This window comes from Diprion similis, chromosome 10 (assembly GCF_021155765.1).
Source record: "Diprion similis isolate iyDipSimi1 chromosome 10, iyDipSimi1.1, whole genome shotgun sequence".
In the NCBI taxonomy this organism is placed as follows: domain Eukaryota; kingdom Metazoa; phylum Arthropoda; class Insecta; order Hymenoptera; family Diprionidae; genus Diprion; species Diprion similis.
Window position 1 is genome coordinate 4970681 of NC_060114.1, and position 20064 is coordinate 4990744.

The following is a 20064-nucleotide window of genomic DNA, read 5'->3' on the forward strand; positions in this document are numbered from 1 at the left end:
TATTTCAATGAAAACAATAAGTTTGACTATTAACTCTGGTTGCTAGTTTTCAGTATAAGTAGACAGCTGAAAAAGTGACTGGATTTTGGATATTTAGGTATTTATGCCTCGATAACCAATTATTCAATTTCGTGAGGATGCGTTTGGTTTAAAAGTACGTAAATTAAGCATCCACTTAAGTTTTTTTTTTTGTTAGAACAATTTAATAGGATGGGATGTTATTGACTGCGATATCAATCATTTTACTCGGTTGAGCTATTTCTGACAAATCATGGGCACCGCAAAACATCTTGAAATGGTTGACGTTATGGTCAGGTCAATAACAATGCACCTCATTAATTGATTCCAGTAAAAAAAAAAAATGTAAACAAAGCACGATCCACATAGATTAGAATAAAATACACCCCAGTGGAAGTGAACAATTTGTTAAGATATATACTCCTAAATTTCACGTACTTTTTCAGCCTTCCAATCCCTCAACGAAAACTGCAAGTTTATGAAAAATACTGCAAAACGTTGAGTAAACGAGTAACTAACAAGTCATTCTGTAGAATTGTTGAAAAGAGGATTATACTCACTGCAAACGATTGGCTGTGAGCAAATTTGTAGAGTTTCAGTGGTGCCGTCGCAGTGGGAAATGTTAGTGCGAAACACCATGCGACACCTGGTAGATTTCTTTTTACTGCGCCCCTGAAGAATGCCAGCTTCCTGGGGAAACCTATGCTCGACATCAACGTTTCGCTCTTTCAGAATGCCGACACAGTCGCAGGTGACCAACATTTCCTTTGACGGATCCATGTCCACCTCTATGACAATCGTACCATCCACCTTGCGCTCAACGCAGGGCGTCGAGTTTTTTCCACTCACTCGACATGCCTGGTAAAACATGTGTGGAGCAACTCGACCCAGATCTGTGCCAATGAAGACCTGGAGGGTCGCTGGCTTCTCGTAACCGACCAAACGCACTATTGGGAATCCATTCCCTGTCCGATCCTTGACCGCGCCTCGTGATCCCTCAGTCTGGTATCGAGCTCTGTGCTGCTGCTCTGGCTGGCAGATTATCTGCAGCTGTGTTTTTCCATCTCTTGACACGCTGTCTGAAAATCATTAGTAATTTCATATTTACTTGGAGATGCAGTAAAGAGTAGTCTCTCATATAGGGGACAAGAATTTCGCTTCGGAACAATCGAGTGCTAAGGTTTGTTCAATTACAATTCGAATCAATGGTTTCGATTTGAAACATCTATTTGGAGAAACGTATTTTCGTTTTTTTTTTATATCATACTATTTTCGTTCACTCTCAGTTTATCGATTTTCCATTGATTTTCAACAATTTTCATCGTTCCAATGATTTTCAATGAATTTACGATTTGAATGAAGAACCTCGAGAAATAATTGAAAATCACAGGTGAAATTAGAGATCAATCGATACGTTAAAGAATGGGATATCAGCGGATTGTTTTAGGTCAATTACGCGAAACGAAAGTACGTAAAATCCAGTGCAAGCTGTGAAGCTTTAGTTACTTCGCAAGGAACCGATATACGGTAATAAATACGATGAAAAAGGTCTCTCAAAACTAAATGTGGCCACTTAGAGTAACGGATTATTTTGCCACCAGATGCCGTACGCCATATTTTCGTTCCCAATAGTAAGCGAACCGAGAATGCGTATACATGAATTTTCTCATAGAATTCCAGTAAAAGTTATAATTATTTTTGTCCGACGATGCGGTGAAAAAAATTTTAGACATCACATTCAAAATCAACTACTTAAAATACTCTTTTCTGTAAGATTTCAATAAAATAAAATGTTTATAATCATTATTGACAATCCAATTACACTTTTATTCTGGTATTCACCGTCTTGAATCGGGCCAAATCATCCTCGAATTCCGATTCAAGAATTACTTTTTCCTCTGGGCGATTCATGAACTCCGCTGAATTTCTCTGCTGATTACGATTCTGGCGTCAGGATTGAAAACTTTAAGATGGCGGACGCAATATGGCGACTATTTTAGGTTAAGTTAGCGATTTTTCATTGAATCGTCACAAAACTTGGTATAGAGGGGGTTTTGGAAATCATAATGAAGAAGTAAAATTTTTTTCTTCAAAACTCAATTTTTAGAAAACTCGAACAATTTTTTTTCGAAACTAGCCTATCGAAAAATCTGGAAAAAATATATATACATATAATAGTACTGGATATGAAGTAGTACATGTAAATATATTCTTAAAGCAATTGGACACTTCGTTTAAAATCCCATCAAATTTTACTAAAACTCCTGTAAAATTCATTTGAGATCTCTTGAGAGCGTCTAAAAATCGTCTCGCTCATCCCGTGAATTAGTTGTCAGTCTCTGAAATTTTTCACGTCATGTTAACTTTGTTCCGGACATCTTTCAATTTCAAGGGTGATTTTACTCACATAATTGAGAGGTAAGGGTGATGGGACCTTGATGAGCAAAGGCGGCCCTCTTCGAGCCCAGGACACCGATGGCTGGCCGCGGCCTTGTGACGCCAATAACGCGGCCGACGACGCCTCCGGATTCGCCTCTGGGAATAGAAGCACCTCCGATGCCGTTTGTGCTCCGTCTTGCGGCGCTTTTCGTCTCGTTGTTGCCGCGTGTCTGAACTTCCGGGAACGCAAAGTTGGCGTCCTCCGATTCGAGCTTTATGTCCATCCTGCGCCGCTTCGAATCCTCCTCGCCAGCGTTCCAGCCCTGATAATGAAGTGGAATAATAGGGATGAAAATGGGAATTAACAAAAACGCGGAAAGCTGTTTGACAAAATTCAAAATATAGGAAAATATATATGTTATGTATTGAATCGTATTCTAGTTTTCGCGATTTTATGCTTCGGCTAATGTTCTCATCCTCAGGATTTTATACTTCAGATCTCCATACTTTTAGAAATTTTACAGACTAGTTTTTCTCGGTTTTTGAGAATCTTTGCTGCGACCCTTCAATTGTGTGGTATCTAAAATTGGACGACGTTCAGACGAGACACTCGCAAAGAGACAAACAACTGCCGGACCTTGGATTTCAGTTGAAACAATTCTCGAACGAAATAATTGCGAAGTAAAAGTGCAAATGAGGTTAACAAATTTGTATTTGGTCAAAACAATGCCCCCTCAATACGAAGGAACAAAACAAACTGTATCTTGTATCTTTCAGTGACAAAACATATCTCCGTTTATTTTTAGATAAGTTGTCTACAAATTACTGGGACTTTACATAATTATTCAGCTCCTCAATCGACCAAAAAACCAACAGATTGTAATAACAACAGAAGATATTAAATTTGAAAAGTAATGAAAATCTAAGAGAAAGAATACTCAAGCTATTTAGAAAAAAGTGTCTGAATAATATGGGTCGAAAAGAGGTAGATACGTCAATGCATTGAAAAATGCAGTTTAATGAGAAATATTTTCCAATTTTAAATCCTAACATCATTATTATAATATAATTAATATTTCAATGTATTCATCGCCTTGTCATTCGATATAATAATTTTTTTCCAACCCAAGTTATAGTGAACTTTTTTGTCCGTTTGCAAAAAAAAAATATGTTTTCGGATCAGTATTATTTTGTTTTTATTTTTGTAAATTTGTATGTTTTTTTTTAAAGTTTAGGTGTTGCAGTCATGAAATCCACATTCTATTTTTTTAGACTTTTCTGATTTTAGAAAGTAAATGTTATTAAAACAACAAAAATTATCACCTTGATGTCAAAAAATGAATTGTAAGTAGTCTTTTGTTAATGCCACATTCATATATTGAAGTGGCCAACTTTATTAAATAATATTCAGATCATGTTTTTTATAAATGAAATCTACACAAATCATTTGACGTGGATTTTGAAATGAAGGATAAAATTATTAATGCGCTCTGCAGAATCGATTTTCCAAAAGTTTTTTTTTTTTTTTATAAGTTACGCGATTTTATTTTTAAACAAAATAAGCTACGATTAGTAAAAATCGGATACATGCTAAGATTTTTTTCGTTTACAAAAACGGCATAACTTGATGAAGCCTGAAAAGTTGTTTATATCCGAGCACCATGCAGGTAAATCCACTGGCATTTTCTTCGTTTTGTTTCTCTATATAAACGTAACATTGTTTTGGCCTAATTCAACTTGATTAACTTAATTTTCAGTTAGAATTGTCCACTTTTTATTAAGTGAATAATTAAGTAAGTCTCTCATTTTGATATTATTTTGCATAGACTGTACATCTGATTATACATCCTCAATCCCCGAATAACACAGAAGTATGACTCAAGTATAAATATCAGACTGAAGGTAGCAACGTGAACATACCGAAACACCGAAAGACAAATGACTTTTTTCGTTATACGATTTACATTTCAAATGACGTCGGGTGACTTGAAGTAATTAAGTTTCGAAGTGTGAGTGTCTTCCTCCATCACTGTAATTTACTGAATAGTTCAAATAAACCCAAAGTTGCCCGATATAACAATTTAATATATACCGTTACAATTAATCGTTACAAACTTGGCGACCATATGATGACAAAAATTTCGTTTATTATAGTTAATAGATAATTTTAGTAGCCACAAAACTAACTTCCATTCTCCATCTCGAACTATATTTTTCAACACTGGTAAAAAATGGAAATAGTTAATACGACCATAGGATCATTTACTCGTTGAAATTGCTAACAATTTTTAATTACATCGCTTATAGATCGGTTCAAATGAGTTTGAAATCGTCACGAATCACTTGAAACTGGTTAAAAAATAATTTCAAAGCCATCGAAATTAATTCGAAATAGTTTGTATTCATTATGGAACCGCTTAAAATCACTTGAAACTACTTTTAAACCGTTTGAAACTCGTTGAAATTAGTTCAAAACAGCTGAAAATCATTTTTAAACAAGTTCCAAACGTCTGAAATCACTTGAAACCACTCATAAATCGTTCGATACTCATTAAAATTAGTTTGAAACAGCAGGAAATCATTTTCAAACCAGTTTAAAACGTTTGAAATCGCTTCAAACCACTCATAAACCGTTTGAAACCCGTTGAAATTAGTTTAAAACAGTTGGAAATCATTTTCAAACTAGTTCCAAATGTTTGAATCCACTTGAAACCACTCATAAACCATTTGTAACTCGTTAAAATTAGTTTAAAACAGTTGGAAATCATTTTCATACCAGTTGAAAACGTTTGAAACCACTCATAAAGCGTTTGAAACTTGTTAAAATTAGTTTAAAACAGCTGGAAATAAGTTTCAAACCAGTTGAAAACGTTTGAAATCACTTGGAGACAGTCGGAAATAGGTTTGTCACCTGATCGTTTAAGTGAAAACCCTTTTGGTAAGGAGATGAACCAGAATTATACATTTTTGTCAGTGAACCAGTGTGAATGCGTCAGAGTTTTACTTACGGTGTTGGAGAGCTGCTGCTGCTGCTGCTGCTGTTGCTGCCGCTCCTCGAAGCCGAGGCCCGAGTCGTTGGAATTGTCACAGACGTCCTGGGCGCTTATCAGTCTCGCCGCGAGTTCATCGGAACCCCGGACACCAGCGTTTGGCCTCGCCGAGGCAAGCAGCACCTTGTGCTGCGCACTCTGACGAGGGTGGTTTATCCTCCTCGAGGGATTGGTTCTAACCGTTGGCGCTACCGTTCCTCTCGCGGAAGTCCCAGTCGCAGTTGATGACAGACCCCCAGCACTCCCTGCAGATGAGCGGAAACAGAGAAAACTGTGTTACGATAGAAAATCGTGAGGATGAATCGGTCTGAATGATGAAAGGCTACGAAAAAAGAGGAACAACAGTCTACAGCAGTGTTGTTCAAACCAACGATGCTGAACACGAACGAAACAATATTTCCACTGTGCAATAGAAATGATTTTGAACAAATTCGATCGAAACAAGTCGAGATATTAACAATTGACACCACTGCTGAAATCCACTGTGCATCACTAGTGAAATTTTACGAAATCTTTTGAATCCTGATAAAATCTTAAGAAACTCTGTGAAATGATAATGAAAATTAAACGCATTCTCTGTAATCCCATGAAATCATTCAAAATTCTTTGAAAAGTTGTGGATTCTTATGAAATCTTAGAAATCGTATTAAATTTCAAATACTTTGAGATATAACGGAATCATTTGGATTTTATAAAATCTTTGAAACTACATAAAACCCTTGAAATAAAATCCCGTAAAATAATTTGGATTCTCTGAATTATTCGAAATCATGTAGGACCATTTGAAATGGTGCATTCTTGAAATATGGCGTACAAAGCTACTATTTATATCCACTCTGAGATATTATAACTAATGGTAAATTTTTTCTCAAACAATAAAAAAAAAAAAAAAAAAAAAAATATTAAAATCGGATATGAAACACCAGAGCTGAATCATTTTCAACCGTTTCGACTATAAACTCTTTATAGAAATTCTTAGCTTGTGCCGTGTGGCCAAAAATTTGTGGAAAAAAAATTCCATGATATTTCCAATTTTTCCAGGAACTGAAACCTAGTTTTGCCTGACACTTTCCAACTTCTAGTAAGTTACTAAAACCTAAATCGTTCAGTATAATAACTCTATATTCGTTTAAAATTCAATTCGGATTGAGGAAAAATATAACGTAGGTATGTACAAAAAATTCAGTTTCAACCAATTTGTTTTCTCGACGAAAAAAAAGTTAACTTGTTACCTCAAAAAATCATTCTAATTCCGATGACAGAAAATTGACATTGTCAGTTTTTTCCGTGACCTAATTAAAAATCCCCAGACAATACCAGGTTTTTCAAATTTTCCAGGTGTATGGCCACCCTGTTATGTTATTCGAACTTGTTTGGATTCATTTCTATCACACAATAAGTACGGATGTCGTTTCATTCCTGTTTACTGTCATTAGCGTAAATAATGTAGCTATAGAGAATTTTTAACTAGTTTTTTTTTTTTTTTTTTTGCTTTTTTCACATCGATACCGAAACAATTTCTAGAACACAACGCGTACGATGAAAAATTTTGAAACTATTTCCAAAACTTCTGAAGTCAAGCACATCTCTCCGAACTTCCAAATCTTTTCCACGATCGCCTGTCAAATTTGGGTGAAAACTTGGATAAAATCGTTAGAATTCCTCAGTTTTTACTTATATTCTCAGACCGAAAAAGATTTCCTTCGTAAATTTTTTTTTTTTTTTTTTTTTTTCTTTACCACCTTCCAAGAAAACAAATCTTTCTTCTACGTGTGAATGTACAACTATTATCTCGTATAATATAAAAATTGTAGCTCCTGCTTGAACGCACGTATTAAAAATTCTATACCCATACGAGAACTGTCGTGATTTTAAAGTCTCTACAGCAACATTGAAAGAGCCTTAAGGCGATGCTGCGGTCATTCTCTTGACCGATCTAAATTACAAAGCTCATTACAGACTTTTCTAATAACTCGTAAAATAAGACATAAAATCGATTTCCCTTATCGCGTTCGATCATTTCGACGCATGTAAACTCGGCCTCGATACGGACAGTCTCAGTTTTATTCGTTCCATCTCACGCCTGAATTCTCGCGTAAGTCTTTTGTTGTTAATTTACATTATTGATCGAACATCAAGAGTAAAACCATCGATGAAAAAATTTACTGCATCATGAAATCGGGTATTCAGAAAAAAAAAACTAACTGTGTTACACACCGTCAAAAATTGTATACCTGATTTTTGGTTCTTACTTAATTCATATGTTGAATTTTAAAAAATCCGCATCTCATATATCATTTATATTATATTCATTCAAAGGGTAGTTCCTGACACAATTACTGAATTGTAAGCTGTGAAAAGAACAAGCTGAACTGTATTTTTATTCTTTATTGACTAAAATTCAATCGGTTTTTGATGTGACATTCACTCGCTACCTTGACTCGTGTCAACGAACTCAATTGTGTCTTTGTCAGGTTGTTCTTCATACAATCATTGCTGAATATAGAATGTAAGGTTTATTATATTTCCAAATTTTTTTCTTCCGATTGCAACGTTTTAAATTGTCATAATAATACGAGATGCGTATAAAATTAAAAAAAAATTCAAATCCGTACAAGCCACCTACGATACATAAACGAATGTGTGATAATAATTAAAATGTCTTAGATTTGTAAAATTGTAAAAATATTAAATACTACAAATATAAACGAAAGCTTAGATCGACGATTGAAATAAAACGTCGATTCAAAATCAGAATACTAAAATACGATCTATCGTGGAGTGAAATCTAACAAATGTGCTAGATTTTCCAGCCGACCGCCATGTTGAATTAAAAATTCAACCATCGCTATCATCACAATATATCAAAAGTTGTTCGCGGAGTAAAAAAAAACCTCCATTCTTCCGATCTTTTCCCCCAATTTTTAGTCAGACCTTAAGAGTAATGTGCGTAGTTGTGATGTTATTTGGGCGTCATTAGAAGCATAAAATTTTTCTATCAGCATTTCCTAGATGACCGGAGCTCTGCTATCGTTGCCCTGAGCAATCGCACACGTCTGTCCATGGAAAAGTTCGACGCAAACATCCAAAACGCAAAATGCCCGCGGTCAAAAAGCGAACCCCGAGCATCTTGTCACGGCCCCAAAGTTGAAATTTATGTCACCTGCGCACGCATCCGTAGAAAAAAAAAAGACGGCAGGTATAATTTTTTGAGGGGTTGTATACAGTTAAAATTTAAAAAAAAAAAAGATTTTTTTTTTTTTTTTTTTACATTTTCACTTCATTTTCGTAATTTACATAGATTTAGTACACAAACGGAAAATTTCTTGTCAATCCGGCAAATATTGACAACTCGATGTAAGTTGAAAAAAAAAAAAAAAAAACATTTCTATTACATGTAAACTATTTCTGAAACCTGAAAACGCGATTTTCTCAAAACTGTGTTTTCAAAGTCGGTGAGCAAGATTTCTCGGAAATGGCTAAACCGATCGGTCTCAAAAATTTTAACACAAGCATTTTAAGTATGTTTTTTAGTAATCCGTCGAAGTTTTTTTTTTTTTTTTTTTTTTTTTTTTTCACTGATAAATATTTTAGATTTTATAGGCAATTTAAGGGGCAAATTTTTGTCAAAAATCGATTTGTTTTTTTCTTTTCTTTCTTAAGAAGCTGCCATTTTGTAAAAAATTATTATTTATTTCTTTTCCTTCGATCAATTACAAGATAATACATTGTATTGACGAAATATTTTTGGTTTTTTTTTTTTTTTTTTAATGTAAATTATTCAGTCTACAGATATCGTGCTCACCGAGTAAGACACCTTTTTTTAGAGGTGTTCCCGAAGATCGGCTACAGCAGCTTGCAAAATAGTTATTTTTACAAATGAAAAATGTTAAAACACAGTTAAAAGTTACAATAATATGTGTACAAATTTTGACTTTAATAAATTAAAAGTTCTTGTCGAGAAAAATTCTTGAAACATCGATTTTTTTCGACCTCCTGACTGTATATTATATAACCTCTTAAGACAAATACAAATTCAGACTCTTTCTCGGTAACTTAATTATACGAAAAGAAGGGGTTGATGGACGAAGAATTACGATAATTCAAATTCTACAAGCATAATCCTCGCTGACAAGATTCTGACTTCGAACTCCTTAAGGAGGTTGATTGGTCATAAATTGATACTTTTTATTGATCATATTGCGAGATAATCGTTACACATGAAGTATTCATAGAATTATTATATTCGTGAGCTACAAATTCCAATTAAAAAGTGTGGAAGTAAAAAATAGTGTAATAATAAAGAGAAGTTTAGATACCGATGCTTCGTTTCAAATCGTTTGGAAATTGTTATAAATCCAATTAATTCGTTCATTCAGGAACCAATATTCTACAAAGGCACAAAATTACTTCTAATTGAATTTGAACTGATATAATAGATTTTTATAAATTTTCGAAGCGATTTTATACAAAGTATTTCTTATTGCTGCACATTTTTGCAGGTATCTTCATAGCTACTGTTGAGTATAATAATAATCTGATAGACGTACCGAACGTACGACAGTATCGTAAGAAAATGACTAAAATGTATAGTTTTCTAGCCAACGAACCTCCTTAACGTCGTGACGTCGGTGCCAAATATGACCTGCATGTTATTTTTAAACCTAGAGAATATTGAGGCGATGATCGCTGCGCTATTTGGCCGCTTGTTTTCTACAGTGCGAGTAATGATCCAGCTTATACGGTTATTCGAAATCGTTTGGCACTCAAAGTTCAACGTAACGTAATGGTAAAGAAATGGACTTAGAAAATAAGGCCTGTAGTAACGAATAATGATAGAAAACTCGATTATCCTGTAGCAATTTTGACACGCACCTCAAATCGATCTCTTCAAGAAACATTTACAGCCAAAAATCGATTTCCCGATTTTTCATTTTTTTTTTATACCTCCATCCCTCCTCGGATTAAATCCGTATTAATTTTGGCCCTAAAATAATGTTTTGGGGTCGAAAACTCTTGATTTGTTTGAGCTGCATACACAAATAAAACTTCGAATGCATTTTTCTTCGCATTTGGTTTTTCAAACTTTCGAGCAAGGTTTCTCCTGCAGTTTCAAACCGATTCACCTGAAATTTTTACACGTTGTTCTTTTAAGTATTCTTCACACATTGTCATAATATTTTCCCCAAATTCTCACCTGGGAGTGAGATATCCTCGGTTTTATGCTGAGAAACGTATCAATTTTTGTCATGATTCTTAAAAATTATTTAGTTTCTTTCAAAATAAAACTATTGAAAAATAGTTTGCAGATAATTTTCAGGAATTTCTGGTTCATTTATATAAAGATCTATTTAGGCGAATTTGCTCTAAAAGATGCAAGAAATGGATACCTAAAACCTGTTAAATTTTTAAAAAAATTTCCTGGATGAGAAAAAAAAAAATTAACCAAAACACGGAGGAATTTTCTAAAATTCCTGTAAATGTCGCCTGTCGCAATCATAACTTTGATCCTCGGTTCAAAATGGTGTTGAAAAAGAAAGTGTTCGATCGAAATTGATTGAAAACAACAAAAACTTGTCGAAACAACAGAGCAACGTGTTACATGCATGAGAATGTCTCCAAAAAAATATTGTATACGAAGTTTGAAAACGATAATAAACGAACCCGAGTATTGCTGACAGTACGTTGTGCCTCAAGTGAAGTTTGTAACGTGAGTTTTAATTTTTGTACAACAGTTTGCTGCCCGGTGTTTTTGGGACATAATTTATCAGACCAAAATCAGTTTTGTCCACTTATGATTAGATACATTATGTCAGAAGTAAAAGTGGTCGGACCTTGTCATTATCCATATTAGTTTGGAATTTGACCGGAGAGTATATAGGGTATTCCAAGATAATGACTGCGGGCCAAAAGTCTGACAGCAATGATCAATCTTCGAATCATAACAAAATTTCAGACCAACTTTCATCGATATTTCTTTATTCGGGTATAGTGACTGTAAAATTCACAGAGAAACTTCACAATACAAAGGTTGTAGATAAGTACAACACGAGTATTATCGATATGGGTGACCTTATACCGTTGATCTGATCAGAAAGCGTCACTTTATAGTAAAACACTTTGAATATGCTTATGAAACTGCCGAATGGCTTCAGCACACAGTAGTAATTTGCCTGAACTAAGACCTTTCAGAGTTTGAAATTTGTTCCAAAGTGCCATTTCATTTTTGGACCAAAGTGTTCTGCACGATAATCCTGGACAATTCAAGGTTTGGCGAGAAGAAATGATAGTTGATACAACAAAGTTTTTTGCTCTTACTGTCCGGAGAAATGAGAGTCATTGGTAACGAGAAGGAGAAGGAAAAAGATTAAATAGTTTCCTCCAACAATCCGTTTCACGAATATCGAGTATTCTCACAAGATGAGATAACGCGATTTACATTTTAAAGAAGTCTCATCATTTTCAGACCGATCCATCAATTTTTTTTTTACCAATATCGAATGTGCTATTTCTGGTGTAATTCGCGAAAAGATTTTCTGTCTAACAAAAATTCTAGAACGGATGAACCGAATTAGATGAAATTCAGACCATTTGTTTGCCTGCATTGTTATGAATGGAGTTCACATTATGAATCGCAAGATTAGGAAAAGCGGGAAAACAGTTTCAATAAATTTTCATCAACAATAGTAGTGAATACAAATGAAACAGTATCCTCGCTGAGAAGAGAATGAAAAACACCAGCATTTCAAACATTTTGAACGTTCTCTGATTTAAACCCTTTTCTCCAATTGTTGACATCTTAGCTTTGTTATTAGGAATTTGATAAAATTTGGTCCAATTATATAGTAGGAATGTTGCTTCATTTGTGTTCGCAATCAATCGTGCATAAAAAAAAAAAAAAAAAAAATACATTTCCGATATTTTTGTCAACATCTCTTTCTCCCTCAACATCTTTTCATTCATGCAATGTGATACCGATCAGATTTCGCCTTGGTTCTTGCAAAACCAAAAATCTTGCGATTGAAATTAAATAACAATATTCCCAACTAACGGAAATGTATAAAAAAAAAATTCTAGGACGCTAAATATTTGTCTACATTTCCTTACAGACTGGCTTCAGTTACGAAAATAGGTTTCATTTCCGAAACTCTTAGGTGACGATAAATTCCAGTATACAAGTAAAATAATACATTTTAATTTACACGAGCTACCCTGACTTGTAAAAAAATAAAAACAAACAGAATTAAAAAAATAAATAAATAAATAAATTATATTGTCCAGCATAATAAACAAGGCTACAGACAATAACGCAATACATGTGTAAATATATCTCTGCAGGGGAAGAACCTCCATCAGTCAGTCACGCAGTCGGAGCGGGTTAGCGTTAATTGCACGCGAATGAATTCGCAATTGCAACGAAGCGACGACGATGCAGGGGATGAGAGGCTGTGGCGGGGTTGCTCTCGCATCAGAGCAGCGCCGTCGATGGAAATGGAGAGCACATCGCGATATATTGTTTGCTACGGGCGCGAGGAAAATCACGGAGTTAATGTCAATGACCGGAGTACCTATGCATCGTCGAGTGGACTCAAATATGTCGGCGCCAATAGCGACGCGATGCATCGCGTCATTGCAGGCTGCCTGTGCAGACGGCGCGAGCACAATGCAACATGAGACTCGGGCTTCGAGAACGGTTCGGAGAGTGATAATCGGTCAAAGAAACAACACAGCGACGAGTCGGCGATGGGACAGGATAGGGGATGCATTTGCGGATTGGGATGTCATTTTTTTTTTTTTTTCCACAAAATTTAACGGCGAGAAACAGAGAAAAATGGAAATATTCATGCGGGGGTAAAATTGTAGATTCGTTGGAAAGTAGAAATGATTCGATGTAGAATTTTCAAAGACCCGAAAATCTGTTTTTACGGTATGGGCATTGAAAAGTCTACTTCTTGCGGCAGTTTTCGTTCCGTAAAGTGACGCTTTATACGGCAGCGAACAAAGTTGCGGAATAAAGTTTTTATTCCGCAGTTTTGATGCGCAGTTCGAAGTGCGCATCCCAAACTGCCGAATAAAGTAGCTTCGTCGAACAGATCGCGACATAACCTCACTCTTCGTTTTGCTTTTCAATACCCATACCGTAAAAAATATTGTATGTGGCATGCCCGTAAACCGTTTTTTGGCTCGGATAATTTCAGTACTCGCTTCCGGCTCGCCTTTAGCTCGTCCTGAAATCTTTATGCTTGCCAAAAAAACCGGCGGTTTACCGGCATGCCACATAAATAGATATTCGTAGTTTCAAAATGTAGAGAAGGCGGAGTAGAGAAAAGCCAAAATGTAGAATCGGTAGAATGGAAAGAATCTGAACTTAAGAAGTCATACACTTTGGTTTTTTATACCTTGACCGTTGTAAATTTTGACTTCTTGACACTTCCACTTCCTACATTTTGAAATCACATTCAATGGATCTTCGAGTCTTCAAAAATTCGATATTGTAACCCTTCTATATTGTGTGGCCAGTCTACTTTTCAACCCCCAATTTTTTTTTAGATAGAATTCCAAAACTAGAATACTCATGCAGTTAGTAGAGCGACCGTAATATCGTATCGTCAAAAACATGAAATTTCATCTGTACAACGTTAGAATGTAAAAGTTATTCAAATTGTAGGTGTAAAGATAGAAATAAAGTATAATCGAAGTCAATGTAGTCGGACTCGAAGAGTAGAATAGCCACATAGTCCAAGGATCAAGATATCGTATTTTCAGATACGTGAAAATCTGTTTCATAGTGCGTATTTCCAAATGTAGAAACGACGAAGTAAAGAATAATAAACACGTAAAAAGATCAAGGTATGAAAAACCAAAATATAGAATCGCCACAATGAACAAGACTATAGCAAGCCAAAACATAGAATCTGACATAGAATGTGACTTTTCTATACTTAGCCTATCCACATTTCGTAACTCGATGAAACTGAACCCACATTTTTTTTAAATCGATACTGTGACCTCCCGATGAATTAAAGGGACATTACGTCCTAAAAAAAAAAAGAAAAAAAAATGAGAAATTGAAAGCTGAGATAAGCGATTTTGTAATCTGTTCAATCAGCTTTTCGTTAAATTCGCGATAAGATATTTTGAATACCCCGAGTATATAAGTCGAACTAATATTTTGCAAGCTCGAATCTAGAGCAGAACGGACCCAAAAATATTATTTTCGGATAAAAAGTGATATTCTAGGATTGCTCCTTTGAGGGCGGTGAACTTTTGTTTTGTGTTGTCGTCCCGCGTTTTTAACAGCGAGAGATCGCGCGTGATGGTTAAACGACTGCAGATACCTACCGTCGACATGCTCATCACGCGAGTGGATGATGGGAGTCGTCATCTACCATTCGAGTGGATGAATGCACAGCGCGTCCCGGTGGTCGGTATGCTACGACTAAACACTAATGACATCAGAGATAGTCTAGTCAAATAAACAAGATAACGGGCGATAATGCATGCAATAGAGCAAACCCATACCTGCAGCTAATCGTAACTACGAAGGAAGCTCGGTCCTTGCGAAAACTGCATGGTACGATTTCATTCGATGGAGTAACATTGTTTCACTCAGAAAAATGTCACTTGTCATAGTTGTTTTTTTAGGAAATTCTAGTACAATGGATGCATCGTTACGATAACGGTTTAAATATTTCTCGGAAACACAAGAAAATGTAGCGTAAGTATCGTTTAGTATGTTCATAGTTATCTGTATTAGATTTTCTGCTCATTGTTACCTTAAATCGATATTTTTAGTTTACTGGACTAAATGTTTTATCATCTAAATAAAACTTCAACATTAAATTATCGTCATTGTTACAAGAAGATATGGTATACGAATCACCCTAATGAGACAGAATAGTAAAACACACCAGATTTTCTAATTAGAACAGTTCTGTTTTTCAGTTAGGTATGGTGAGACATTAGAATAGTTAAGGACTTTACATAACCACAAACAGAAATTTCTCCGATTGAGATTCTGACTTTGCATGTGCGAGCTTTGGCGGATTTTCATGCAGGCTGGCCACCCCAAACTTCAGCCGTCACTCGAGACTTTTAGAGGTTATACAGGTTGTGCGAATTTTTTATGGCTAAGCAGATCTCAAATAGTCACTGTAGTGATTCGGGAATGTTAGAAAAACTTTTACTGTCAACTGACTAATGACTGATATGATTACTGCTACGAGTCGTCATATAACAACAAACAGGAACAAGAGAGAAAGCAATTTTCCTCGAATTGGAAGCCCCCCACCAACGAGCCTGCAAAACATTGCATATGCTGCGCGGCCTTATTGAGAGTTGTGCTTAAAAGAATAGCTCGATAATGGCGTGCACTTCAATTCGACACTTGACGCGGGAGAGTTTGACATCTCATACCCCGTTTCGAGTGAGTTGGCTTCCCTGTCTTGCGGACGAAAATGTCGCCGTTATACAACCTCGCCGACCAATGGAGCTCGCTCATTTTGCGCATGCGCAGTCGGTCACTCAGCCTGCTAAGGTTCACCGTTTCCACTCGGAAATTGATACGTCCCCTCGGTTCGTTATACAGTCGATAACTTGAGCGTATCCGCTTTACATACTACTCTTAGTTAATGATATAAGGTGATGTGCAGACCTTATTAAACACATATAGAAATAAAAACGGGCAGTCAATTAGCGACTGACCTTTAAACCCCAGCGACGTATAAGAGCAATAACCCGCGTGAAATCAGAATAAAAGCGAACTAAGAAAAAAAGAAAAGAAGAAAGAACGAAAACAAGAGGCAATCGATCAAACGGCCTATATGGAGAAGAAGAGATCGGTCAACGAGCACATGCACCAACGACACTGATCACGCGTCGATCGAACGACTTGTGCAGTCCCGTTGACAATGAGCAAGCAATATGACATGGCGCAGAGCATGTCATCCACCTCTGATGACGCGGGAGGGAATTGAGACTGTCGATCGACCAACACGATAGACTGTTGTCGGTGCATCAGACGTCTAGTTTCAATTAAAAATTTACGTAACGAACCCATGGGGCCCATCCAAATTCATTCAAATCCGTTCGATGTATCCATCGGTTGACACGGGATTCGTAAAGAAGTTTCGAACAATCCAGATGAGCATGAGAATGATGTTCAGTGGTATCGACAAATTGGCAAAAAAAAAAAAAAAAAAAAAAAATACTACATCGGTCCGACGGTGCGCGGGCGATCTGTTCGACGATGTATAATTATGAGGTAGAAAATATGTGTAGGAGAGGATTATAATGGTCGATAAGACGACGAGCGAGTGTGCCTTGAGTAACACTGGATGCCCCGGAGCGAGCGATGCTTCACGTACAGTAAACGGACGAACTAACGATGTAATCTACCATCATCAGCAATTACTCAACACATCCATCCGTCCGTCGGTTGCGAGCGATGTTTGACAAATTTACTCGATGTAGACACTGCTACTATATAAATGTACTCGGTCGAGGTCCAGGGTCAGGAAACTATGATCGCGGTTAACGTCGCAACGCACATCAGCACAATATCGATATACCGTATGGAGCATACGTGATACACACAGTGGAGTGAGAATTGAGAAACTAACGATATCTAGATGTCGGCGCAAGATTGAATGAAGAGGAAAACTGATACGAGTGACGAAAAACTCGGGGCTCGGTACACCAAAGCAGCTAGACACATTTTTACAACGTTGAAGTTGGTAACGTTAACGTGACAAGACGTGGAGAAGAGTCGTGACTTTTTAAGCTCACAATTGGATTGCGAGAGTTACAATCATAAAATGAAGATTCTTGGTTTTGAGGATGAACGGAGTGTACCGTCTGAATCAAAAGTTGGGAAAAGAGGAAAGAACCGTTTGAAAAGTCTCCAGCAGCATTGTTATTTGTGCCAATGATGGTGAACCGTTTCCCAAAATTCTGATATCTTGTCTTGTGTCTTTCCAATTTGCTCAGAATTGTCTATATCGCATAGTAGCAAATGCTGTTTTAGTCGCATTCACCATCATCGGCAAACGTACTGTACTACTGCAGTAGATTTTCAATCAAACGTTTCAATTTTCTCTTCACCTAAAATTCGAGTCAGACGGTACACGATTTTGATCTCACCGTTTGTAACGATCATTTTATTGTTAGTGTACTTGTCTAGTAACAGTAATGAATCTCTTAAAAATTCTTCAAAATTTCGTTCTGTCCAGTGTAACAACCTTCAAATTCAAACTTTTCTACGTAGCTATCCGCCTTTCTCTCAGGAGAAACCCTATTAAAGACTGAAACTGACTAATATGACAATGAGCCTGCAGGGTAATCAGAAAAAGTGATTTATGAGCCCATTGACCACGAGATCCTTATGGACTTCCGCATAATGCTGGTTCAGTTTCGATATTTTTGATGACAATTTGTTCACACAAAAATTTACCAGGATGCAGATAACCGCCGAGTGAGTGTCCCACCGCGGATCGCCTGTGCTGCAAAAGTAGCATCCCTCCGGTACCGCAATGAGCAGCAGTGATCGCTCTGCCAGGCGATCGTTTTCCACCAAAATCGGGTGCCATCCAAATCCCGGTGAGCAGTTGACGCTGCCCTTTTCCTCACTATTTCCCCTTATCACACAGTTCCCGATCACAACGTTTATTACAGCTATTTTTCGTGGCTGTAATCAACGATCATCGCGAATCGCTTCCTGGACTGTCTCCCTCAGCGAATTGTCGAGCCGAAGCACCGACTCCTCATCATCCAAAGTACCGCACATGTGTGATTAAAACCATCTGACTTCCCCATTCGGCACTCGGAGGACGGATATCACAACCAACCGTCACTCTCACCACCGTCACAATAGTTCATCGAGAAAATAGAAGAAGCGTTCTACGACAAGACACGAGCACTGTCCTCTCGACTCTGAAGATTGGAACCGTCGTGTGACACTTATCTTTGGCAATTTATTCGACTACTCCACGTGCTCGACGTGTGTAATGATCGATACCAGGACCTTGGTAAAAAATATATCGTTAAACACTCTCACCTTGATCCACCACTACGTAATGGATATGCTTGACTACTACCAAACTGTTTTGCACATCCATTGTCATGTGTGCAGTTTACGTTCACAACAGAGCCCGGATCCATCTACAAATCACTCGCACCCCCATCTTACGCTGATGCATTGTTACACAATCGTCTTACTGACAAATCACCAATCACCATGAAACGTTTTCCAAGTTACAGTGTCGCACATGACGATTGTGACGACGATGCACCCTGAACTTTAGTTGTGACTACTAAGGAGTTCGTACTACGCCAAAACAACACCGCGCACCGTTTCACGTTCGAGTTAATATCTCGTACTAGTACGTACTACGACTGGATTGCCGCTTCGACGATCGTGTATCGTAGACTGAATAGCAAGTAAATACTTCCCCACTTCTAAGCCTCACTCCTCCCCTCGATCCTCCACAGTTGTCCACCTCTTAGTAGTGATTCTATCCCCCCCCTCCTCCTTATCGTTCCTCTCCAAGATACTCAAGACGCTAATTATTGCTCTCATACACGCACGCGTATCGCTGTATAACTTACCACACATGCAATATGTATGTTCATACATACACGCATACAACTAGCCCACGCGTTATATGTCGTACACTTGGTGTGTGATATATGTATAATCTATTTGTATTCCTGTCTACAGCTCGGCGTTATGTACATATAAATTGATGACGTGTGTAAAAAGAAGAGAGCGCGTGTAAATGTGCGTTTCTGTATAAATGTAAGGGGTTTTTTTCGATGTTTTTATTTTTTTTTTTTACTTCAACTCCATTTTATCTACAGAAGAGTGATTCGTTCGATGATTCTGTTTTCATTTATTCTTCACCATATTGTAATGCGATTAATTTCAATCGAAGTAATGTCACACGATCGTATGCATCTTTTTTTTTTTTTATAGATATAAAGAGGAAAAAATTGCTGTGCCACAATTTCTAGAATCATCTCTCGAAAATTCATAAGATTTTATTTATGGGAAAGATTATACAAGACGTATTTTGCAATGTCGATCAACCTTCAAAACGTGATTCTGAGGTTAGGAAATCGGGAATTTTTCATCAATGTATCATTCCTTTTGACATTAATATGCTAACTTTCTATCAAACGTTATTATTATTAATATTCTTGTCAACACTTCAGGGCGAGATATTTTCAGTCACAATTATATGGTGACATTGAATTTCAAACAAATCTGCCACAATGCATTGAATAGTATGCAGTCACAGTTATCACGTATAAAGAATATTTTAAAAATACAATCGATTATATTTTCAATTTTACACTTATTGTTTAATGTTATTTTTTTAAGGTATGATGAACCATATAGTCCACAGTCGTAAAATAAAATTATATACACGATTGTATCACAGATCTCATAAATAAATTTTTATGACGCTGATTAATTTAGTTGGATGTATCTTCTGGTTTGCAGTTCTCCTCTTCGCATTTTTTCGGCAAGTTTCGGAGAATCAAAGACAAAATTGAAATCAGTATTGACCAAAAATTATTGCGCAATATTTTTGTTTTACTTCGAAATCGTTGAAAA

General features: G+C 36.6%; 1 protein-coding gene across 3 annotated transcripts in view; it reads right to left on the reverse strand.

Annotated features, from left to right (window-relative positions):
- LOC124411808 (nuclear factor of activated T-cells 5) overlaps positions 1-20064 on the reverse strand; it is a 60141-nt gene that overhangs the window by 5531 nt on the left and 34546 nt on the right. The window contains exons 1-4 of one of the 3 annotated variants that reach the window (XM_046891260.1): positions 17899-18307; positions 5406-5692; positions 2552-2720; positions 579-1097 (exon numbers count right to left, since the gene is read on the reverse strand). In XM_046891260.1, coding sequence (XP_046747216.1) covers positions 579-1097; positions 2552-2720; positions 5406-5692; positions 17899-18034 — 1111 coding nt within the window. In that variant the 5' untranslated portion in view covers positions 18035-18307. Of the gene's footprint in view, positions 1-578; positions 1098-2425; positions 2721-5405; positions 5693-17898; positions 18308-20064 lie in introns of those variants that run through there. The other 2 variants (XM_046891257.1, XM_046891258.1) reach the window with 2 other exon arrangements.